General features: G+C 38.3%; 1 protein-coding gene and 1 long non-coding RNA gene across 2 annotated transcripts in view; one reads left to right on the top strand and one right to left on the bottom strand.

The window, feature by feature from the left end:
• Positions 1-26,837, bottom strand: part of LOC140139898 (uncharacterized) — a 280,876-nt gene that overhangs the window by 51,310 nt on the left and 202,729 nt on the right. The window lies entirely within an intron of this gene.
• LOC140139893 (paired mesoderm homeobox protein 2-like) lies at positions 1,342-26,837 on the top strand. The gene is made up of 3 exons (XM_072161656.1): positions 1,342-2,373; positions 10,117-10,292; positions 24,005-26,837. The coding sequence occupies exons 1-3, from the start codon at positions 2,118-2,120 to the stop codon at positions 24,326-24,328; spliced, it is 756 nt and encodes a 251-aa protein (XP_072017757.1). The 5' UTR covers positions 1,342-2,117; the 3' UTR covers positions 24,329-26,837.

Genomic DNA, 26,837 nt, shown 5'->3' with positions numbered 1-26,837 from the left:
AAAGCACAAAATATTAATTAGAACTAAACGCTATCGTAACCAGGGAAACTTGCTCCTGGAATAATATTCCCGTTGTAATACAGGATTTCTTTTGCATTCACAAAATCTCATTATCAATGTTTTACGTGGGTATCAGCAAAAGATAATTGATTGATAGGAGGAGCTAAGCGAACTGGTGTCCAATGAACTGTCGTTATTCTCCGTTGCTGTCAATCAAACCAAAAAGTTTTTAGTTAGTTAGGAACAGACAAGAGAGGGGGCTTTTCAATACACTGTAAAATTTCTTATTGAATATTGTTGAAAGGAAAAATCATCAAAATATAATCCAGAGCCGGGATATGGATCCAGAGCACTGAACAGATGTAATACTCAGGGCTGTCAACTCTCACGCATTGACCGTGAGTCTCACGCATTGGGTCACTTTCTCACGGTCTCACGCCAAGGTAGTATAATCTCACGCCTAGGTAGTAAATCTCACGCCAAAAGCTGGAAAATAAGTAAAATCTCACGCATTGTCATGAATAATTTGTTGTTCCTACCCCCCCCAACGCTTTTCACGTTCTCGAGCGCCGTGACTCACATAATTGTGGTTCAAAATGAACGTTTGGAGTCGGCAAATCCCGGTATGCCTCTGTCTCACGCCAAGCAATTCCAAAAAGTTGACAGCCCTGGTAATACTTGTAGCCTACTTTCAGTTTATAAAATGTATGCCAAAATGGTAGCAATAGAAAAGGGAAAAAACTAACCAAATCCATGACGAGTGTGCGAGAGGGTTATGAGATTGCACGATTGACCTACATGTACCGTAATTCCCACCCGATAGGCCGCTCCACATTATACATTATAATAGGTCCCAGGTCTAACAACAAACAAACGAATTGATGAATGAATTGAGTGAATGAATTGAGTGAGTGAGTGGGGGTGTGAGTGAGTGAGTGAGTGAGTGGGAGAGTGAGTGAATCAGCGAGTGACCACATTAATTAAATACTTTGAGCAAATTTGTCTAAACGGACCACGGAGAGCCATTAGTGCCGCCAGTTAGGCCTATTATTCGTTGTTGTGGGGCATGGAAACACGATCAAAATCGTTATTCTTGTACCATTCTGCTTGAAAAAAGTTTGTGTCTTTGCTTATTTTGTTTTATTGACCCTGACCAATATGTAGGCCTAATACAAACATGAAACGTTATATTTGATTGGCTGTAAACTTTTGACGCAACTTAACTCGCCCAATTACACTTCGTCTACGATCTGAGACTCCTCCTAACCATAACATGTCAGTGATATCGCATTTTCAACCTAGTCGTAGAGTTAGCAAGCCTGCGCACCCGTCAACCTGGATTACATCGACACCAAGATGCATGGGATGTCATACAAACCAGTATAGTCTGAGTCCTGCCTGGGTAATAATATGCTGAGGAAAGTACGTCGACACCGAATCCTAAACATCTGCTTATTTGATCTATGGTCACTCCCATGAGGACGAAATCATAGCAAGCCAGAGTCATATTTATCAATCATATGGACGATTCCAACACAGTCTAGATCAGTGCAACGTAATTCTTGGACAAGCTCTGGCGAATGATATGGACCCAGCGGACCGATTTTGAAATCCCCGGTGGGCGGGCACAATCATTTAAAAATTCGGAATTGTACAAATTTGTTATACGCTGTTGTCAATTGTAACAATTTGATGGAGAAAAATATTATGGATAACTTGGATATTGTCTTGGGAGTTTGAGGTCGGCTTTTGCTTTTAGAAATGTTTCCGTACAAATAAAAGAGATATATTGTGGTTTGGAGTCGATGCCAAGCGGGACGTGCGTATTTTTTATTCACCTTTAAATAGACGCACTGCAGCACCTATGTGGATCATTTTCTAGTTTTATTGCTGATTTCCACTTCGTCATCATTTCCAGTTCTGTTGTGTTTATTAAGCAATCACACCTTGATAATAAAATCAACCAGTTATTTGCATTACTCCATCGTTCAACCAATTATACGAAGTTCCTACTTATACACAACTATACGAATTTCAATCGTGCGATTGGGAACATATACCAAATTACACATACAAATTGATAATATCAATTATCAATTTCATCTTCATCATTGAACATGGAGTTAGGAACAGCTACGGCATATACCCCGCCACATACACAGCAAACAACGCTACCTGATACCTTGACGATCCAAGGGAGAAACTTCTCCGTGTCCCATCTATTGAACCTTGAAAACGTCGATTTCTCAGACCCGGCATCCCTTGAACAAGTACATTCGGCAGCGGCGGCGGCGGCGCAACATCATCAGCAAGTCTTACCGGTTGGAGCCCGAGCACACGAAGGAGTTATGTCGGATACGAGTCATGATGATGGTAAGTATTGCTTGTTTGTTTATTTGTTTGTTTGTTGAGAGGCTTATTTGTTTGTTTGTTGACTGCGTTTGAATACAGATCGGTTGCCTACGATGAAGTGAGAGACTGTGTCGAAACAAACGGCATGAATTAAATAATTATGTCTATAGGCCTACCCTGTTTAACATCAGATGTAAATTTCTTGAAAACATTCCATCAGACCCTGCAACTGTGTTTAAAAATTGAGGAGAGATTAGTGTTTAAAAAGTTAAATGTCTAGCACTAACACTTTAAATGTTTAGGCCTATATCTTAAACATCTAAACATTTAAATGTTTATATCTTAAACATCTAAACATTTAAATGTTTATATCTTAAACATCTAAACATTTAAATGTTTATATCTTAAACATCTAAACATTTAAATGTTTATATCTTAAACATCTAAACATTTAAATGTTTATATCTTAAACATCTAAACATTTAAATGTTTATATCTTAAACATCTAAACATTTAAATGTTTATATCTTAAACATCTAAACATTTAAATGTTTATATCTTAAACATCTAAACATTTAAATGTTTATATCTTAAACATCTAAACATTTAAATGTTTATATCTGAAACATCTAAACACATAATCATATAAGTGTGTTTAGGATCTAAACATTAAAGTATTTAAATGCTAGTTTGTAAACAAACATCTGTCCTCGATTTCTAAACACTGTTTTTGCAGGGTAAAGTACATCCTTCATAAAGCTCAAATTAACACCCCAACAGTTGCAGTTTAATAACTTTTAAGTGGTGCAAGTCGGGCATTTATGCCATTGCACCTGCAAATTATTCTGCTCAAAATAACTTAACATCGATTTGTAATGCCAAGTTCTACTAGTAAAAGTACTACAGAAATATAGAACTAAAAGTATATTTAGGATTACCATGTGGCCTCTGCTAGTAAATAATGTGGCAACTTATAGATGAAACATCTTGTTTTCTGATATATCACATCAGTCATTGTACTGAATTCCAGAACACAGTGCATGCATTTAAAATCCTCTAAAGCCATTGTCGTCAAGCGATATTTATAAGTAACAAATACTGACTGAAATCTGGGATAACGTGGTGATAAAAGACGGACACGTGTTTTGGAAAAGTCTTTGAATATAACGGATTTTGCAGCAAAATATATAAGCCGAGGCTTATTGAGTCAAGTTCAACATTGTGATACAACGCGGAGTTCGCCGCCACACCAAGGCCTCTCCTTGATTCCTTCCCTCGCTGGCTGGTGTTAGCATCCCCTTCACCGTGTTTACATCATTGAAAATCAAGTTGTGTTTATACCAAAACTACCGTAGTCACTTCAAGTGTTTGTTTGCTTGCGTAATTGTTGGGGTTGTTTGAATGTTTGTTTGTTTGTTTGTTTGTTTGTTTGTTTGTTTGTCCAGAAGATTCGTATGATAACACCCCCCCCTTGTCCACCCATTTCTGCATTCTTTTCCTCCCTCCATCACTCCTCAACCCCTCCCTCCCATCTGCCATACATCATCACAAAGTTCAGCCATTTTGGTTCGGACATAGATCAGTTTTATACGCAAGTCTATACTGAAACGCTTAAATCCCTGGTTTAACCCCCTTGCCTCTTAAAATATATAGAACAGTTTCGGACAAGCAATGATGAGTCGGTTATTGACCACGTAAGCATGCATGGTAAGTGTGATTAGCATGCTTTTTATAGCATACGTGATAGTTTTACAGAGCCCGTACACTCTAAGAATAAAGGGTCTAGATAGAACCTGTTTGTCCTCTCAGGAGAACCCTCCCTCTTGAACCTCTAAAAAGGTTCTTTAATTTTGGAGAACCCTTAAAGGTTAACGTTCTCTAAAGCTAAAGAACCGAAAACGGTTCTGTACTCTCTAAATTCCAAAGAGTGAAAAAGTCAATCCTCCTCGGAGTGACTCTTCGGGTCAATCGAAAAGATTGACATTTCAATCTACCAAGAGTGAAAATCACATATTTTCCTCCATACGAGTAAAATTTTCACTCTGCAAAGAGTGAAATTTCAATCATTTTAGAGTGAAATTTTCAATCTTTTCACAGAGTGTTCCCTCAGCACAATCTCTCTCGATTGAAGTGTGTTTAAATTTAATAAACATAAATAAACTTGATTAATATAATAAATGTGATTTTCACTCTTGGTAGATTGAAATGTCAATTTTTTCGATTGACCCGAAACGAAGAGTCACTCCGAGGAGGATTGACTTTTTCACTCTTTAGAATTTAGAGAGATATCACATTTTTGGGCCATTTTTGGAGTATTGGAACCATTTTTGGTTCTTTAGATAATCTCCAAGGGTTTACTGAAAAGACAACTTTAGAACCTATTTAGAACTTTTATTTCTTAGAGTGTAAGTAGGGAAAATAAACGTAGAAAATCGCACAGGAAATTCACAAATTCTGTTAGATTCACATGAATACCTAACAACAAATTTCCCTTTTCCTATTTAAAGTACGGGATACGGAATTGTTGTTAATCAATGGCTTGTTTGAAGAGTCAAGAATCAACGGCTATTTTCGCTAATTCCTGGAAATTCTGATGCCGGTGAAATAACCTTTTCAAATTTACATAATGGTTATCCAGTAGCATAGCCAATGGGGGCAGGTGGGACAGAGGAGTTACCCCACCCCAACCAAAAGTGAAAGAGAAAATTAAATGTGCACCGACAAAAAATGAAAGAGAAAATGGGACAAGGAGTCCTTTTGCCACCAAAATATATATCTACCGTGACAGGGTCAAGTTATTTTCCTTCGAAATTTTTATTTTGCCCCCCCCCCCGACCAAGAAAGATGGGAGACCCTGTGATTATTTACGGCAGCAAGTTCCACGAAATTTGTGAAAATGGCCATCGATTGACAATTAAGGAAACTGAAGAGGAAAATGTAAATTCACGTTTTTCCCCGTTCCTTTACGGGTTCTGTAAAACTATATTCATTTTTAACTGTGCCACGCGCAAAACGGCAACCAAACCCCCACTTTTATTGAATCAAAATAAGAAATCTCTGAATTTCCCAATTTTCATAGGTAAAACGTGCATTTCTGGTGACATGCGTCCGCCCAAATGATGATTATAATATTTGTTTGTTTATTTATTTATTTGTTTGTTCGTTTGTTTACATGTTTATATTTCCTCGTGATGATCTTTTAGAAGAATATATATAGATTAGAGACCAGCTGCGGCAAACTTTTTATCGCCCAAGAAGTAGCCTATAGTAAAAACTTCAGTAAACATTGTTTGTTCATGATGGGAGAACATAGTATTTATAATGTGTATTTGATGACGACTTTGTTTTAGCCCAAGGCTCATTCCCGAATCTACGTCATGCATTGGAAACTAAACACGACAAACAATTTACTATCATGATGTTTAGCATCAGCTTGAAACTCAAAAGTACATCGGGTACATCCCGCCTGTCTGATCATAACCCGCCTCCCATCATGCTCCTATATGCACCCGATTTTTCACTCGACCTACTCTACTTCGGGTCACCGCAAATCCGAAATCTCCCTCCGGTATCCGGAATATCGCTCGTTGTCGAAGATGCTATTTATTTTTATTCATGTGACAAAAAGACTTTTTATGTGGTCAAAATTCAACTAATTTTTAATCGGGCCACGAAATAAACACAAACTTGTGGTGAAATGCACGGATCCGGATCCGAGAAGATGTAACGTATATGTCAATGTTAGTACATTCATCGTGAACTTGGGTTCCAAGTACCCTGTAGTGCATGGTATACTGATAAACCGGCTGAAATTTCTAAAGGCAAATGGGGGGCATAATTGCGAAGTCATCCCGCTACCCTTCCCAAATTGAATTTACTAAATGCCTGCGATTTTCAATTTTGATGCTAAGATTAGCCAAAATCAGGATAATTTGGGGGCTGAAACAGGCTATCACATCGGAACTTGAGGTTTTACCAATTTTTGTCCCGGTATTTATTTAATTTTAATGAAAATGTTAACACGAAGCTGCATTGTAGGCCTATTGCTGATATTTGAAGTCAATGTGGCCAATCATCACCGTCAGTCCCGTCACCAATTTTTAGATTAAGAAGTAGGCCTACTCCTCTCATCCCTCATCCCGAGATATTCAAAACTGCGTAAAGTTTCATACAGTAACATGTTACTAGTAACTAGAAAGGCCTACATTTTTTTCAAAAGACTTTGAACATAAAATGAAATGTGATTCTGTGTGTGATCTCTTCCAGAGCTGAACACCAAAGTCAATACCAGTTACGCCGGAAGCTACATGATCCTTTGGTATTCACGAACTTTAACTCTCTTTTTCCGAGTGATGTCCACGTTAATGAACTTGTATATCGTCAATCATAGCGAAATTGACCTTGTGTTTTGAGAACGAGTTTGACTATCATCTCCAACATGTTCCTTAACCAGTGCACAGGTCTTAAGGGATGAAATCAAAATTCGACCGTCGGTTCACCGGCGGTTACCGGCGGTTGAACCGCGTTCCATTGTTTAGAACAATGGAAACCGGCTCCAACCGGAAGGAACCGCCCGGAACCGGTGACCGACCGCCGGTCGAGTTCTGATTTCATCCCTAAACTTGAATGTCATTTATAGAATGACATTTCATATGAATATGTTGACACAATAACTTAATACTTTACTCCACAACTTGAGATCAAATGATCTACCTTTTTGATTTTGAATGAAGGTGGTACAGATCTACATACATGTATAGTCCGAATTACGAAGTTTTGTTCCGAATGGTTTTTGCTCCGAAGAATATGTTGCTCCAAAAGTGCTTTATTCCGAACGATCTTTGATCCGAACGGTCAGTTCTCCGAAAGGGGTTTCTGGCATGTCGACAGGTTTTACTCCATAAGTTCATTAATTCGGAGGGCCATTACCAGTGTTGGTCAAGACTTGAACTTGAACTTCGTGCGAAAAGGGTCAAGTGAGGTGTGAAGGACAATACTGATCGAAGGTCACCCAATTTTTCTGGAATTTCAGAAAGTGGCTCGCTTTGGGCAAATACTTGCTGGACATAATTTGGAGGCATGAGACGCGAATATTAAAAACAATCCAAGATCATCCATGGGCAAAGGTTACCTAGGTCAAAGTGATCATGGTTTTCTTTAAGCTAGTATACGTTTGGATATTGTCAAAGACATTGCAAGAAAGGGACCATTAACTATGCCAAAAGGCTCTAACAAAGTTTGAACCAGACTGCATAAATGTCCAGTTTATGAAGTCTCAATCAATTAGGCCATGCAGGGATTTACACCATCATTGGTGCTCTTGTTTGTTTACTTTGTCAATTTTGAGGACAACTTTGGGCTCCGTACCTCTATACATGGAGTACCCCTACCATCCCGAAAAAATCCCAGCTACACCATAATTCAGTATTCTCTCTCTATTCCAGTCTATTCAAAACAATGACGTGCAGAAGTCAAATTTTCCTTCAAGTGTACCCTGCCTGCATGTCATACAGGGCTATGAGGTCTACTACTAGTGTCTATTCGTGTCTGGATTGTTTCAAATGATAATCTTTAAGCTCACAAATCGAGATTTGATCCACATTTCCGTTGTTTTCCATGCTGTAGACATGGCAGACATATAATATGTATACATTTTCACCATAATGTCTGTACTCTCCTTATGCCCTGTAATCTTCTGTTATGAGGGTCATGTCCTAGGAATCTGCGGTCAAGTTCGAATGTAAAGAGTGTAGGCCTATTATGAACAAAAGTAACAAACAATATGTGCCAGATATGCATTAAAATCGACTGAAATTTAGAAATGCGGATATATGCAGAAACTGTACTTATATCAACGTCAAAAACACTTAACAAAACTCCATCATGTAAACTACCACCATGCACACCACGCGGCCCAACCACATCACCAACACACACACCCCCACCAACAACGCCATCACCATCTACCACCATCTACACCATGCAGCAACAACAACCATACCATCAAGACCAAGATCAACGTCAGCACCACCAACAACAACGCCATCACCATCTACACCAGATGAGTAGGCTACCACCAAGACCAAGACCAACGTCAGCACCTCCAACAACATCACCAACACACCCAACAATACTATCTACATCACCAACAACATCTACAACACCAGCCACCACCAAGACCAAGACCAACATCAGCATCACCAACGACATCACCAACACAACACATCCAACACCACCAACACACCCAGCATCACCAACACACCCAACACCACCAACACACCCTGCATCACCAATAACTCCATAACCATCTACCACCATCTACACCACCAACAACTATAATACACCAGCTACCACAAGACCTCATAATATAAACTGAAGAGGGACAATAGTCATCTTTTTATTCCCTTTTTATGGCATTTCTACAACTTAAGGGATCTGGAATGAGCGTTTTGAGCGTTTCGACAGTATTTTTTGTGGGACATGAGAGCACCTCAGACATATCGAATTGCATTCTGAATACGAAGAATGTCTTTCTGATATCAAATAATTTTCATTTTTGAAATTCACGATATAATACAAATTTTATGACAAATTATTAAAATTTGATATTTTTCACATTTTTGATATATAACAGTCCTCGAAGTAAATTTTATAAATCTAATGACATATTCTTAAAGTGTATGTAGCTGGGAGGAAAAGCCGACGATCAATTGAAAATTTTGACCTTTCATATTGAAGATATGGATTTTTTCCAAAAAGACCTAATTTTTTTTTGTGTTTTGGGAAAAAAAATCCATATCTTCAATACGAAAGGTCAAAATTTTCAATTGATCGTCGGTTTTTCATCCCACCTACACACACTTTAAGTATAAATCATCAGATTTATAAAGTTTACTTCGAGTACTGTTAAATATCAAAAATAGGCCTATCAATTTTAATCATTTGCCATAAAATGTGTATTACATTGCGAATTTCAAAAATCAAAATTATTTGATATCAGAAGGACATTCTTCGTATTCAGAATGCAATTCGATATGTCTGATATGCTAATGTCCCACAATAAATACTGTCCAAACGTTCATACCCCATCCCTTAACAAATTTGTCTATTCTTATAATTTCAAGTGTAGTAGAAAAAAGATGCATCCTATGATCCTACAACCTTTGTTGTCCAGCTGGGAGCACCCTTAGAAAAGAAAGGTTCTTCAAGGGTTCTTTATTTGTATATTCAAGAACCCAAAAAGGTTCCTTAGGCCTATATAGAACCAATCTCTAAGTGCTCCTTTAGCATGTTTAGACCACTTTGGAGAACCTTTGGTGTACTTTGAAGAAGCCGGAGAGCAGCCGATGGGTTACTTTACAATATTTTGATACATCCTTTAACAAAAAAGATAACATATTTCATTGTGAATTTTGTTTGTTTGTAGAAAAATATTAAATACATGTCTGTAGTCACATTTCATGACTTTCAGATCCGATATCACTGGAATTTAGAGCATTATACAAAGTCATGTATAATGTACTAAATAATATTATGACATGGACCTTACAATCACGATGATGGTGAATTGATTGTGCTATTCCAGTTTAAATCCATACACCCCTATGATATGAAAGACATAGGCCTAACCCTAATCTCCCACACAGAGGGTGTAGATTTCAGGGGGGGTGTACGGATTCAACTGGAATATCCCAGTCGCAATGATAATGAATGTTACTCATCACATCCACTAATCATCATCATTTTCATTATCTTCATTTTTAGATTGCTCGGCGGCGGCAGCTGCGGCCAAAAGAAAGAAACAGAGAAGAAATCGTACAACATTTACAACAGCGCAGCTAGACGCACTAGAAAGGGTGTTTGAAAGGACCCATTATCCGGACGCTTTCTTACGAGAGGAACTCGCCAAAAAAGTGGATTTAACAGAGGCAAGAGTGCAGGTGAGAAATGGGTTGGTTTAAGGCCGGCGTTCTGTCAGAACCCCGGAGGAGATACATATCATACATTTTTGGTGGGTAATGCTTCCCCGGAATTTGTGGTGGGTCTTTGGGAGCTGACGGCATACCGGTAAAATGGGGTCTTTTGGAGCTGCGAACAGTCAAAATCAAAACAGTCAAAAGGGTCTGAAAGGCAGAACTGGCGATTGGGCCTGGTTTCTATTCAGAAAAAATATACCGTAACGTGGTAACATTTCACTATTAGTACATTGCCACTTGGTCCCCTCGCATATTTGGCCACATTCCACTAATACTCGATACATTGCCACTGTACTTGGTCCCCTCGTAAATTTGACCATATTCACTAATACTCGATACATATTGCCACTTGGTCATCGTAAATATGGCCACATTTCACTGATAGACCTACTCGGTACAGTGCCACTTCTTTGTCGCACATTTCACTTGGACCATTGCCATTTGATTCCCTCGTAAATTTGGCCTAGTAAATTTGGCCACATTTCACCGATACTCAGTACATTGCCACTTCCCAGCAAACACAAAACGTTTTCGACATCATTCGCAAAAGGTTATAAAATGTTGTCAGACAACGTTTAAATGTCGGGTTATATAAAGGGTATATTAAGAGTATAAAACGTTTTCATAACCTTAAAAAACATTTTTTGATAATCTACAGCTCGACAAACAAAATTGTTTCACAGAAAACGTTTAAATGTCGGGTTATATAAAGGGTATAAAAACGTTTTAATAACATTCCAAAAACATTTTTGAAAACTTGATACAAAACATTCTAAACAGAATGTTATTTTGGGGTTGTACAAATATTTTGCGAAAAATGTTTGCCCAAAATATTTTCAATAACGTTTTAAAAACGTTTTCATGACCTTTATATAACCCGACATTTAAATGTTATTAAAAGGTTTTGAAAAAAACATTTTAAGAACATTTCTGTGTTTGCTGGCCTCAAATATTTTAACATAATGTTATTTAAGTATTGACACAATATTTGGCAAAAATGTTTGCAAAAATAGTTTACAATAACATTTTATGAAAACATTTAAAAATATTGTTGTAGTGTGTTTTCATACAAAACGTTTTAAAACGTTATCATGACCTTTATATAACCCGACATTTTAATGTTATTAAAACGTTTTTACCTAAACCAAAAGCCAACATATAATTAATTTAAAACGTTTTTAAAACGTTTTTGTGTTTGCTGGGTTGGTCCCCTCGCACATTTCACTAATTTTCGGTATATTGCCAGTGGCGGCACCAGGAATTTTTTTCGGGGGAGGGGGCAACGTGCACTATAGGGGGCAAACCCAACAATTTTGCGCAAAATTGCCGCAAACAGCGGAAATTTACGTAATTGGGGGGTTTTTGCCTCAAAACTGGGGGGGCAAGACAAATATTTGGGGCCAAATGCACCCCTTGTCCCCCCTCCCCCATAGCGCCGCCACTTTACATTGCCACTTGGTCCTCTCGTATTTGACCACATTCACCAATGATATACTCGGTACATTACTCGGTACTTGATGTATAATTTGCTACTTGGTCATCTCGCACATTTAACTATGCTACTCGGTGCATTACCACTTGGTTGGTCATCTCACAACTTTGACCACATTTCACCAATACATGATACAATACCACTTGGTTCCCTCGTAAATTAGATCCCCTCTTAAATTTGATTCTCGGTGCATTGCCAGTTGGTCCTCTTGTATATTTGACCACTCCGTACATTGCCACTTGGTCCCCTCGCATATTTGACCACATTTCACTATAATACTTAGTACATTGCCACTTGGTCCCCTCGGAAATTTGACCACATGTCACTAATACTCGGGACATTGTCACTTGTCCCCTCGCAAATTTCACCACATCTCACTAATACTTAGTACATTGCCACTTGGTCCCCTCGCATATTTGACCACATTCCACTAATACTTGGTACATTGCCACTTGGTCCCCTCGCAAATTTCACCACATCTCACTAATACTTGGTACATTGCCACTTGGTCCCCTCGTAAATTTGACCACATTTCACTATACTCAGTACATTGCCACTTGGCCCCCTCGCAAATTTCACCACATCTCACTAATACTTGGTACATTGCCACTTGGTCCCCTCGGAAATTTGACCACATTTCACTATACTCAGTACATTGCCACTTGGTCCCCTCGCAAATTTCACCACATCTCACTAATACTTGGTACATTGCCACTTGGTCCCCTCGGAAATTTCACCACATTTCACTATACTCAGTACATTGCCACTTGGTCCCCTCGCAAATTTCACCACATCTCACTAATACTTGGTACATTGCCACTTGGTCCCCTCGGAAATTTCACCGCATTTCACTATACTCAGTACATTGCCACTTGGTCCCCTCGCAAATTTCACCACATCTCACTAATACTTGGTACATTGCCACTTGGTCCCCCCGCAAATTTCACCACATTTCACTATACTCAGTACATTGCCACTTGGTCCCCTCGCAAATTTCACCACATCTCACTAATACTTGGTACATTGCCACTTGGTCCCCTCGCATATTTGACCACATTCCACTAATACTTGGTACATTGCCACTTGATCCCTCGCATATTTGACCGCATTTTATTAATACTCGGGACATTGCCACTTGGTCCCCTCGCAAATTTGACCACATCTCACTAATACTTGGTACATTGCCACTTGGTCCCCTTGCATATTTTACCACATGTCACTAATACTTGGTACATTGCCACTTGGTCCCCTCGTAAATTTGACCACATTTCACTATACTCAGTACATTGCCACTTGGTCCCCTCGCAAATTTCACCACATCTCACTAATACTTGGTACATTGCCACTTGGTCCCCTCGTAAATTTGACCACATTTCACTATACTCAGTACATTGCCACTTGGTCCCCTCGCAAATTTCACCACATCTCACTAATACTTGGTACATTGCCACTTGGTCCCCTCGCAAATTTTACCCCATGTCACTAATACTCAGTACATTGCCACTTGGTCCCCTTGCACATTTAACCACATTCACCAATAATTGATATATTTGGTCGATCGCATTATCGTGACCAACGATCACTTGTCATTTAGGAATTATATAGTTAGATTTGGGAGATAGGATTAGGGTTTGCTTTTAGGGTTATAGTTCCAGGTTTAGAGATATAATGTGATTGCGATTAGGATTTATTATGGGCTTATGGTACAAGAGTGACCCGGGCAAGAGCCAGTCAGTTTTTTGAAACCATTTTATTGAAAACGAACAACAAAATAAACCATTATGATGTTTATAAATAAATATTTTAAGAACTTCAAAAGTGTGGCATGACATAACCCAGCTCAGCTCGAACTCGACAAAATTAAAAATGTTTGAAAGATGTTTTTAAGTGCACGACTCCCCAACATAAACAACAATTATTTGCTTACCTATCTTAATATTAATTCTCATATTGGCCTAAAAGCTTTTATTCTTTTTGAAGTATTCAAATTAGATCACGAGGATGGACTTTAATTAATTGTTTTATATTATTTCCTGACATTGTCATGCATGTCGTAACCTTTTTGAAAAGTTAACAGCACAGAGCCAGACTCAGAGAGACGCTAAAATAGATTTTATTTAACCGCGCAGAGTCATCATACATGGAAGTATAATTTATATAGGTCAAAGTCAAAAGGACGTGGGATAAAGTTATGATGAACAAGGTCAAGTAGTACACCGGGTGTTTCAAAGGCAAAGTCCGCTCTTAAGGCAATATGGAGGACGTGCTTGACAATAATTACATTTAGTGTTTTTGTTTCAAGGCAAGAACAGAAATTTTGTAGCGCAACTGCGCAAGCGTCCGTAAAGTTGAACAATATAAAGGAAATTCTGTATTTTTCATTCAAAGTGTAAAACGTAATGTATTTATAAATAGGTCATATTTTGTTACTAAATTACTATCGAAAAAATAAAACAGATAATTTCTGCCAAACTTATGTGAAAACGCCGGTCATACCGCGGTCATAGAAGAATGGCTGCATCATTCAGTCGTATAGGACTCAACCCGGGTCTCACGAACCTAAATTTTGCCATTTTGATACTAAGAAACTCTTGCTGGATCTTTAGATTAGGAGGTCAAAAGATGGGTCAACTTGTTTTATTTTCGTCTAGCTAGCCCGAATATTGACTGAAACAAGTCCATTTAGATTAATTCTAATGTCCGACCCCGTCTTCCGTGATAATTAAGGACGCAGTACACCAAATCACTACGCGAATGGTGCAATGGTGTTGGGTTAAGGGATTGTGGTGTCCTCATGTATAATGTGCCATGCATGTTCTTCATGAGGTTGGCATGTTCTGATTTAAATGAAAGATGGTAGCCGAGTAGATATGAAATTATACATGTTATACAAATCGATTTCACAAGAAAAGTAGACCCTCTCCGAATTATTGCTACCGGAGCCAGTTTTGTTGCTAGTTTCAGTGTTGAAATAACGGCGTCGCTTTTCAACATTCTTTAATTTAAAGATTGAATCTGTAAAGTTTAAATTGAAGCTTAAATAAAATTAGGGGTGATGTAAAAATGTGAAAATATCGCGGGGTACAAAACGCCGCTTAAAATAATTGTAAATGGAGATGCTATTTGTATGGTGGTCTGCGCCCTTAAAAGCATCTCTCCTGTGTAATCCCAATGGTATCGTCATTTGCGTCTTTCATCTATGCCTCCAAATGGTCTTAATAATATTATGATCAAATATGAATTATGAAATAGTTATAAAAATGTCTTTAGTTTAATGAAGATTAATATGGTATCTAATGTGGGTTGTTGTCGTAAATCTCTAGCATTTTCATTTTACTTTATTCAAAGCGGTAACGGTATAGAAGTCGAGATTTGACTTGTTTATTGTTAACCCTGACATTGCTTATTATTTTATGTCGCGCTATTCTTAAAAAAAATCAACAGATAAATAGAGCTAAAAAACGGATCAATTCTAAGCACTGAGAGACCTCGCAAGAATTTATTTTGAGAAAGGACTGTATGGTTTTCCGATTCGGGCACATTTTGATTTAAAAAAGTTAAATTGCCAATTCGCCGGTGAAGCGTTACATGTAATCCGATTATCACTATCATCTGGATATATCACTATGTCAACTGGACTTTTGAGTTCTACACCACGATCGAAGTGATCGCAACACAAAGTCTATGGCATAGTACTATAAATTCCAAAAGGCGCGTGATCCAGTTACCAGGGAGTTATGTAACCACTTCTCTGACGAATAAAGTATGAACTAATATTACTATTAGTAACAACTGTCAGGAAGGTTTTCTGTCCATTTTAAGCTGAAATATTGAGGTAAAATGAAAGAAACCCACTTCCCAGCGGCGCAAAACGTTAAAACGGTTATATTTTGGGTTTTGATTTTAGTAAAAACGTTTTAATAACATTCAAAGTCGAAGGTCATGACAACGTTATTAAAACGTTTTGTATGATATCACAGTATCACTATCACACTACAACAACACTTTAGAAATATTAAAATTAATGTGATTTTTAAAATAGGCTATTTGTTGCAAACATTCTTGCCAAACATTTCGCCACCACTAATCAATATTATTTGTTAGCATATATTGCAGTAAGATATCACAAAATGTTTTTGAATAATATGAAAAAGATTCAAACCATTTACATAACCCGACATTTAAACGTTTTCTGGCAACCTTTTCTAATCTTTTGCGTATAATACCAACAATGTTTTGCTGTATTACTAGCACTATTGGGGATTTGACGTGTTCATGCGACATTAGTTCAAACTTGCTCTGTTGAACTACAAACAACTTTGACTGATTCCAATTAAATTTATGTTGAACAACTTTGGCTGATGGGGCATGTCTAAACATTACAAAATTATACTGATAGGTCTAGGCCCAGGGGTTCTAGGCCTATATAAAAAAAAATCAGCTTTGAAAAATTAACAAAATGGCAAAATTATTTATAAAAAATCTTGTATATTATGGCTTTAAACTACCATAGTTACATGATGTAACACCACTTTCAGCCAAAATGTTAACCTTAATAAAACGTCGAAGAAACTGTTACCAAAACGTTGCACCCGACTAAATACTTATATTTCAAACTTCGTGTTCTGTGAAACGGTGAGTTTATAATACAACGCGTATAAGGTTGTCTTTCCTGTACTTGCGTTTCCTTTTATACAAATCACTGTCGTGGGGGCGCTATACCGGATCGACCGGAACCGCTTGGTCAAACTGGACACTGTGGATGGAGATTATGTTTCTGCTATATAAATAATCACTTATGATCTGAAATTTGTATCTATAGTGTTACAAAATTACAAACAAACAAATCTAGAAACTAGAACGGTCTGCATTTGGGATATTTATTTAGGCCGATTGAAAATATAGGCCACTGTGTTGACTTCCAAACCTCAATAGAGACATCAATTCATGCAAAAAACCGAACAAGCAAAACATACGCTGTACAAAACCAATATTTTCCCACATGAACGCAAACAATTTTGTTATCACTCATCACTTTACAACGACTCATTACCAAGCAGTAATGACCGCACATGTACTTGGTCTATATCTTCGCCGTGTTCCCTCATGAAACGACGCGCCAAACTGTCGGGGACGTAGTCCACCAGGGCTGCCGTTGGCCCAGGCGATAAATCTTGCTCACTGCATCCTCTTGCCGCCCGCTACCCGCAGGCACAAGGCCCTACTTTTGGATATCATCATTCAGGTTTCAATGTCAAGTTGAAAAGTTGAGACAAAAAAAGTACAAATGCCCGCTGCCCATAAAATGACCTTGATTTTGATATCCTACATTTTCATCTGAGATGTATATGGCAAACAATAGACCCAGGGTCTATGGGTAAACTTGTCTTCTGATTCAGACCATGTTCAGACATCTTCGAGACGCGAAAATCTCTACACGGAGCATGGGCGTCAATCCCGGGGGACAGGGGACGTTCCCCCACCTTTTGTCAAAATGACCCATTCTCTGCCCTTTTCAGCCACTTTTTGACAATTCAGGCCGATTGTCCACACCCCCCACATTTTAAAACGTTTTAAAACGTTAAACGGATTATATTTGGGGTTTTGGTTTTAACTCTCCAATATTATTAAAATGTCGGGTTATATAAAGGTCACACAAATCAATTTTAAAACGTTTTGTATGAAAACACACTGCAACAATATTCTTAAAATGTTGTCAAAATATGATTGTAGAATAATGTTTGCAAACATATTTTGCCAAAATTAAATATTTCATCAACACTATTTTATTATTTTGCAGCAAATTTTCAAAAAATCTTATTGAATGTTATGAAAACGTTTCATACCCTTTATATAACCCGACATTTAAACGTTTTCTGGCAACATTTTTGTTAACCTTAAATTGCGAATAATGTCAAATGAACGTTTTGTGTTTGCTGGGTAGGGAACAAGGTGCAACTTCGAGCCTTTTTGTCCCGCAGTGAGCATTCTCAAGGAAACAACAGTGTTACCTTCATGTAAGCGTCACGAGTTTCTTATTTCCGTAACCCTAATCCTAACCCTAAACCCTAACCCTGCTTCAAACCCTAAACCCTAAACCTTAAAACAAAACCTTAGAATTTACCGGGAGAATTTACCATATTGACTAAACAAACTCAGGTAATCTCACCATGTCGACTAGACAAACTCACGTAACCTCACCATGTCGACCAGACAAACTCAGGTAATCTCACCATGTCGACTAGACAAACTCAGGTAATCTCACCATGTCGACTAGACAAACTCAGGTAATCTCATCATGTCGACTAGACAAACTCAGGTAATCTCACCATGTCGACTAGACAAACTCAGGTAATCTCACCATGTCGACTAGACAAACTCAGGTAATCTCATCATGTCGACTAGACAAACTCTGGTAATCTCACCGTGTCGACTAGACAAACTCAGGTAATCTCACCATGTCGACTAGCTCAGGTAATCTCATGATGTCGACTAGACAAACTCTGGTAATCTCACCATGTCGACTAGACAAACTCAGGTAATCTCATCATGTCGACTAGACAAACTGGTAATCTCACCATGTCGACTAGACACACTCTGGTAATCTCACCATGTCGACTAGACAAACTCGGGTAATCTCACCATGTCGACTAGACAAACTCAGGTAATCTCACCATGTCGACTAGACAAACTCAGATAATCTCACCATGTCGACTACACAAACTCAGGTAATCTCATCATGTCGACTAGACAAACTCAGGTAATCTCACCATGTCGACTAGACAAACTCAGGTAATCTCACCATGTCGACCAGACAAACTCAGGTAATCTCATCATGTCGACTAGACAAACTCAGGTAATCTCACCATGTCGACTAGACAAACTCAGATAATCTCACCATGTCGACTAGACAAACTCAGGTAATCACATCATATCGACTAGACAAACTCAGATAATCTCACCATGTCGACTAGACAAACTCAGGTAATCTCACCATGTCGACTAGACAAACTCAGGTAATCTCACCATACTAGACAAACTCAGGTAATCTCACCATGTCGACTAGACAAACTCAGGTAATCTCACCATGTCGACTAGACAAACCCAGGTAATCTCACCATGTCGACAACCACGTTTTAGGAAGTCGACTTGGTAAGATATATTATTTCATCATTTCAAAATAATTATCTCACATTAGTGACATAATTATCTCACCTTCACAGTATTTTTGTGGGACGTGAGAGCACATCAGACATATCGAATTACATTCTGAATACGAGGATTATCTCGCCACCTGGGTGCTCCTTACTTTCCGTAAATTTCGGTACAATTTTTTCTTAAATTTGAAGTCACTAGCAACTATTAATATATTCACGATTACGTTATGGGCAGAGCCTCGAACTGGCAACAGATATGGAAGGGGTTATGTAGCTTTGCACAATGATATGACTGGTTCAATTCCCATTCATTTATGATGCCAGTTCGAGGCTCTGGCTCTACTCGCAAATTTGATGACCGTGCAAATTACGAATAGAAAGCTCCATTCCGAGTTAAAATAACAGAATTGCTATAAAATCTTATGGCATCACTATTGGAAGGAATATCTGTGATGCCACCGGTCCCAGAAATGCTACCCTTTATCAAAACTTTAGCGATATAACCCTAAATGTCAAACTCTATTTTACAAAAAACTAATCACACTGGCTGATCATGTCACTTCATGCCTAGGATTTGTCTGTATAAACATTGATAGTCTACATAAGTCGGCTATTTATAACGTATAAAGACACTGTGGCACTACTAGCTACTAAAGTGACTTTATCCGAGCAAAAAAGATACCCAAAGTTGTGATATGGTCAGGTGGCATTGTTTGTTGGCAGTCGTTTGCTCTATGTTTTCTATATTGCCATATTTTAACCTATAAGCCTAATTTTTCACATTCAAATTGCAACAGGCGTATCGAAATTGGGATCTCGTATCTATGATCTCATTCACACTTTATGCTTCTTATAGGCTTAGCATATTGAGTGATGAACTACCGGCATACGCAAAGTGTGTCTGTACAAACCTCATCTCAATTATTGGCAACGAGATGACAAGATCAAATTTAACTTTATGTGTCAGGAATTTTGACAGAATTAAGACCTAATATGAAAAGTTTCCTGTGAGTTTTATCCATGTCTGAGGGGCGGCGTTAATGTGGTTTTAATGTTGAGAAAATATTTAGTTGTGCCTTTGAATTTAAGAATAAAATGTACCAAAATAAGGCAAAATTGCAATATTTTAAATTATATTTCCGGGATCTTTTCGACCTGATGACCATGATGACCCGTATTAGTACAGGTTTGATACGTTTATCACTATGGACCACAACGGCCTCATCCGAATGGCATAGTTCAATAACCTCAATTAAACACTCATAGTGCAAAATTTGACCTCAAGTTGCAGAGTATGAGTTTTTGTACCCAAATTTTCAAAGGTCATTCAATGAATGTACAAATGTATTGGGGTTAAAGAACTGTGCATTGATAGATGAACATGTGGATCTTAGTGTAATGGTGTCTACGGTAGATAGCAGGATATTGCGATATGGGCCTGAGATATTATGGTGCTATATTAATGACATCCGTTGACCTTGAAAAGTTGAAATGACATTCAAATTGTTTTGGACATATTAATGACAATTTCCAACCTCGATTTTTTTTTTCAAAACCTTTTAACTGAAACCAAAATGGAACACACATACACACCACATGAAGAAGACAGGATGAATTTACACTCAAAATGCGCACAAAAGTCCCCGATATAATTATGACTAAAACATGCTAGTGGAATAAAAGGGGCTGATGGAAAAATCTTTGGATGAGAAGCTCCCCAAAACATTTGTCATTTAAAGGAATACACAATCACAAGATCCCCGCATTGGTATAACTAAAATAAACCAGGGGAACAAAAGGGGCTGATGGGGAGGGGGTCATTGGGTGAGAAGCTCCTTAAAATATTTTCATGAGGCGTCACAAAAGTGGGTTATTCTTTTATGAAATTTTACACTAAATTAAGGTTAGTGTTAGGATTAGGGTTAGGGGTCAGGATTAGGATTAGACCCTATAATTAGGATTAGGCTTAGGGTTAGGATTAGCTTACACGAAATAATTACATGAAGGATCGACCCAAAAGTGCCGAAATTTGACACATACGAAGAGGTCAAAAAGTTTTCAAAAAAAGGTCACTCAAAAGGTTCAGCGAGAGATTGTTATATCAATTTACATTTTATTGGGTGGGAGTTTTATGGATGACAGGAAAAAAATCTGAATCATTATGAATTAAAAAGGAGAGCGGAAGGACAGGGCCCGATTTACCATTGGGTCATGGGTCCGGACCCAAGGCCCCCCAAATTGCCATGAGCATCTTCTTTTTAGCCACCAAATGGGCCAAAATATGGTGCGCGCACTGACCCTTCATTTTGGACTAAAGATATAGTCTGCAATTGAAATATTTCGCGCACTTCTCGCGCAAATTTCATAGTAAAATTTTGAAATATTCTCGTCTATAGGCCTACCTCTAAATTTGAATGCTTAATATCGCCGCCAGTGTCGATCTACGGTGTCCAAAACTTGGCCACTTAAGTGTACATGCCTTCCTCACGGTGAGTTTGGGGGCCTCCAAATTTTGACATGGCCCAGGGCCCCCAGAAAGGTAAATTCGGCCCTGCGGAGGGGGTACGGTAGCCTAACAACCTCACCCAACCCATTTTTAGTGAATGCCTTCCGTGATGTCTTTTCAAATGATATTTTTCCCATTGCATTTTTGTAATAAAAATACATAGCAGTTGGATTTTTGCAGATACGTGCAAAAACATCACCATTTTCTGCAGTCTGACATTCAATCATAAGTGATATAAGACTTTTGCGTGTCTATAAATTTCAAATTTGACTTGACAATGACAGAAAAATAGTCTATTCAAATGATTGCAACAACAACAACATTCACACATTGTATGCACCAATTAGTAGGGATCCGTCAACGCCTCGACATATGCTTTATACGTGTTAAGGAAAATAACATGGATTTATGACATGATTGATACATTAAAAAATGATATACATTCATGAGGTACAAAATGAATTACATCCATGAGATGTTACCATGGTTACACACGCAACATCCAAATCATCATCATTTATCCTAGGATTCTCAAAGTTTGACTCTTGCAAGTCATTCGGGTTACGTTGGATTTTAAGGCTATTTATGAGCAGAAATTTAAAGAAAAAATAGCCTCATTCCCAACGGGGGTAGTCCGATTTACTCTAGTTAAACAACCAAAGCTTAATTTTACCTCACGGTTGTGGAGGACGAATTTTTGAAATATCCTATAGCGTTTCCTAAACTTGAACTTTGTCTGCCAATAAGTAGGCCGGGCACATTGAAACATAATGTTATGCGGCCCATACACGATCAATTTGATTGATCAATATTGGGATCCCCAGATACAGGACTGGATACAAACTAAGGTTTCTCTTCAATATTATTGAAGAAATGCAATTTAGCTTGATTTTGTTGACGGTTGGACAATAAAATCACTAGTATAATGTTCGTGTGTACAGTGCAGAATGGTAGATTTTGTATCCACTCTTGTATCTAGGGTCTTTGATATTGATCAATCAAATTCGTGTATGGGCCGCATTAAAGAGTTGTGCTCTGCACCGACTGGGCAAAACACACTTCGTCCAAAAATAATTGGTCCAATGGACTTTGGTCCAAAGTACTTTAGTCCAATTGAGTTTTGGCAATCCATATTTTGTTCCTCTCTATTTCGGACCTAGCCTCGCTCATGTTTTGCCTCATACATTTTTGGTCAACGTATGAAAGAAAAACTTATTACTAACGTTGGACAGAACTTTTGATGGACCATGGCAAAGTACGTGTGGACGAAATAGCTGTTGGAGCAATGTATTTTGGAGTGTTTGCAGACAAAGCAATTTTGGACAAAATGTTGGGCATGATCATGATCATCGTCATCATTGTCATCATAATTCATCACAACAACAACAACAGCATCGTCATCATTATAACATCATGATGCATGGTGAAGCTGTTGTTTTGATATCTTTGGATCGTAATTTAAGGCGGATCGGAGGGGAGAATGACCGGCACTGGCACTCATATATTGAGACAAATAAAGCTGACACACAAGAGGAATTGTATGGGTTCTATTAAAGTAGATTCCAAGGCTTGGTATAGAAGTTGTCATTTCCACCCCATGATGTGCATGATATTTTGGGGAAACACCCAAAACTTTCGTTTAAATCATTGGCCTTAGTTCAAGAACCGCAAGACCTATGGACATATAAATGCAAACATCTAAAGTATGATCATAAACGTTTGGAACCCGGGGTTTGGAATCAGAAAGCTAAAGGTCCAAAATCATTTCTAAAGCTTGTAGCTAACACCAAGAATCCCATGTACGTGTTTTCAACAAATTCCTGAACGCGAAGTAGGTCTAAACTGAAGGGTGATAATCGTGAATCAAACCACAGTTTTTCCTATAGCCGGTACACGTGTGCCAGCCGGTCGTAACAAACCATGATGATGTACGTAGCAAATGCAATGTGAAGACTGGAAAATGTAACGTTTTTCTAGCGTGTGAACCATCAAATTTACATGACGGAATATTTCATCGAATGTTTTTATTAATGTGCCTGTATTTTTCATATCTTACTTTGAGAGGCTAGGGGGACTCATCAGAAATAGATTTATGATCACGCTCGCGCTTTCTTGTAAACCGGTCTGGAGGGACTGCGTCTACAAGAATTGTCTTTAAAAAAGACAGCGCACTGCAAGTAGTTGACTTGACAATCGGATAGTTAACGTTTATGCACTAGCGTCCATACAGTAGAAGCTTTGGTGACCTTCCACCTGTACCATAATTATGCAGATCAAGCCATTTCTTCGGTCAACTTTATCTTTTTGTTAATGTGCTCACAGTTATTACAGTTGCTATATGCAAATTATGTAGGCCTATTTTATCCGTACCTTGCCTTACGTCATAATTCATTCTGGATTGGGGAGCCGATTGCAGTTCCCCAAACGTGAATTGATTTATCTTAAAAGTTCCCTCCTTCTTTTAACAAACTAAGATGTTTTATTGACGGTATATTTTGTTGTTTTCTTCTATTTCATACAGGTTTGGTTCCAAAATCGTCGAGCGAAATTTCGCCGCAACGAGCGCAGCCAAGCAGCAACTAAATCATCCGTGCGTCGTCCTTATAACGGAGTCAGCGTTGAACAGCCCGTAGCGGCACGTCCATGCCCGATAGCGACTGCAGGAGACTACACTCCGTGGACTTCAACTGCTTCTTTTAATCGACTAGGTGTAATGCCCATGTCTCCAACTGGACAAGTGATGGGACTCGCAGAAAATGGGTCAATAGGGCCTATAGGGGCGAGCTTGGCGAACTTAAGGATGAAAGCCAGAGAGTTTAACATGCATCAAATACCACTAATGTAGCATTGGCTACAATGTACTGATCGCCTCTTCTTTTTTAAAAGCAATATTTATGCTGGAATACTATTATATAAATATATATTGTCTTGTATGACTTGTTAGTGTATCTTCAAGTTCGTGTAAAGTCTACCGTGATTAAGTGAACGAGTCATGGGCATGTGGCCGTCAAGTGTACAATTTGTATGGAATCGGATTTCGTCAAAACGAAATGATTACCTTTAAGCTGCGACGAGTCGAATGACGCACTGTCTTCTGCAATGTATACTGCTTCCGACGGTTCGACATCGTCTAAACTGACAGTTCGACATCACAACTGGATTCACCTCCCATGCTGTGGCGTGCCATAGTTGTTGTGCCTCTATGATGCGCAACTGTACAAACAACTAAAACAAGAACACCCTGACTTATTTTCAGCCCTGCCTGTAATGAAAACGAAAAGAGAGTCATCGCTCCATTGGCGTTTTGACTCCAGCGGCTTGTCATATCAAGTCGGCTTTCAACACGACACCATTTAACAGTCAAAAGATATCAACGTAATATTTTTAATACCGAGATTACTGAATTTAAATCCATGCTGGGGATATTATAATGATTATTTTAGAAATGAAGATATTCAGGCACTTGTCTATGTTGTCATGCTTCTGAATGATTGTTATTTTGTGTTTATGTCTATGTGATGTGTTACCACAATTTGTTTGGACACATAAAGAAAACGATTTTGTTCTCACAATGTTATTACCAGTTATTTTGTCCGTGAGTGCTTCAAAATATGGGTCTTCACCCTCCCCATCTGCATGCTTGCATGCAAAAATTGGACTTCACCCCACCCCCACCCCGGGCCTCACCCATCAATTAACTTGGTGGACTAGTGATCCCTTCCTTAATTATTTGGACCTCCTTGGACATTTGTTTACCCCCAAGTATTGGATCTTGTCGATTTAGCTTGGTGGACACTCGCGCCCTTCGAGCCTGATCAATATGAACACAATTTGCCGGATGCGCCCCTGCACGTACAGTATCCAAGAGAGACCCCCCCCGGATACATACCAACAGCACTATTAGATTTTGATGGTAGGGTGGAGCCGAAATTAAAATTTGTAAAAATGAACTAAACAAATAAGTTTCTGGGGATCGAATGACTTGCATGTTCAGTATATTGGCTTTAAAAGCCGCTATTGTAAACAAATTACGTTTTGTGTTGTACATAATTTTATTGGTTTCAAACTAATTTTTAATAAAATCTTTTAATTTGTGTAAATATTATGTTTGTTTATGAACATTTGGGCATAACCATTTTCTTGAAATAATCAGGAAGATGGCAGTTGCATGAATTTTGTAAGTATTTAATTTTTCATCAACTTTTTTCTGTTTCAAAAAGCACAAGTAACTGTACAATGGTGCATGAGTACATAACACTTAATTAAGAAACTATACTTAGATCAGCTCGTAATCGGCGGGAATTATTAGGCTTTTATCACTACGCCGAAAAGTAGATCCACGTTAAGAGTGAAATAGTTGATCTGCTTGGTCTATATTTTGCGTGAGAAAGTACCGTAACTTCCATTATACAACACCTCTAGCGAGATGTCATAAGACAATTATTCTCCTTAGTATAATGATATTAATCCGCGATGTTATAAGGCCCGCCGATTACGAGCTGATCGAACTGTATAATTGGTCAACGGACTTTCTGATGAGGTCCAATAATAGTAATGTAAACAAGGACATGTAAAATTAATGATCAAGAGAGGACCAATATTAGTACAAGTAAACTTCCGTCGTCCAGCTCTCCATGTGCGCTTCGCGCACAGTGCTTTTATTTCTTAGGTTAGCCGCGGGAACGGGGTATGTGGCCCCATGCACTTATAATGAAATCCAAGTTTGCACACCACCATTAAAGAAGATCAACTCTTCAATCGTTTATACTTCAAGAAGCTGACCGCTGGTCTTTGATATTTGTGATGAGTTGAGATTGGCTGCAGATCCTTGGCAGTGCCAAACTCTGGAAAAAGTGAAGTGATAGTGCTACCACCATAAGTGTAGGAAGCCTGTTCCAAACAAGAATGATGCGCACAAAAAAAAGAGTATATCTGATCTTTCTTGGCCTGGATGTTTTGGTAGCCGCAGATGTTGGAAACTCTTCCCGGTTGACTGAACATCTAGGCATTTATATAAGATGATATACTCGTCCAACGCAGCTGATATTAGTTTTTAAAAAATACCTAGTACTTAAACCTTAATTTACGATATGAAAGTAACGATATCTTATTCCGTTTATATTATTTGCAATGAAAAGAAACTTTAAAGACATTACGGTTATTAATTGAAGCCATAATGTCAGATTTGCTCACAGCGTCCCGACGCCTCATTTTTTTCTTGAATTTCTACTTTTTCACGATTGTAATCATGAGATTCTTAAAAACCCTAGAAAACCCAAGCCCGAAATGCTTAAATTACAGTAAAATTAGTACGGTAGTTCTTATAATAAAACCAACACATTGATACGCACAGT

This window comes from Amphiura filiformis, chromosome 18 (assembly GCF_039555335.1).
Source record: "Amphiura filiformis chromosome 18, Afil_fr2py, whole genome shotgun sequence".
NCBI lineage: Eukaryota > Metazoa > Echinodermata > Ophiuroidea > Amphilepidida > Amphiuridae > Amphiura > Amphiura filiformis.
Note: the sequence above shows the minus strand (reverse complement) of the source record. Positions and strands in the feature narration are given on the sequence as shown.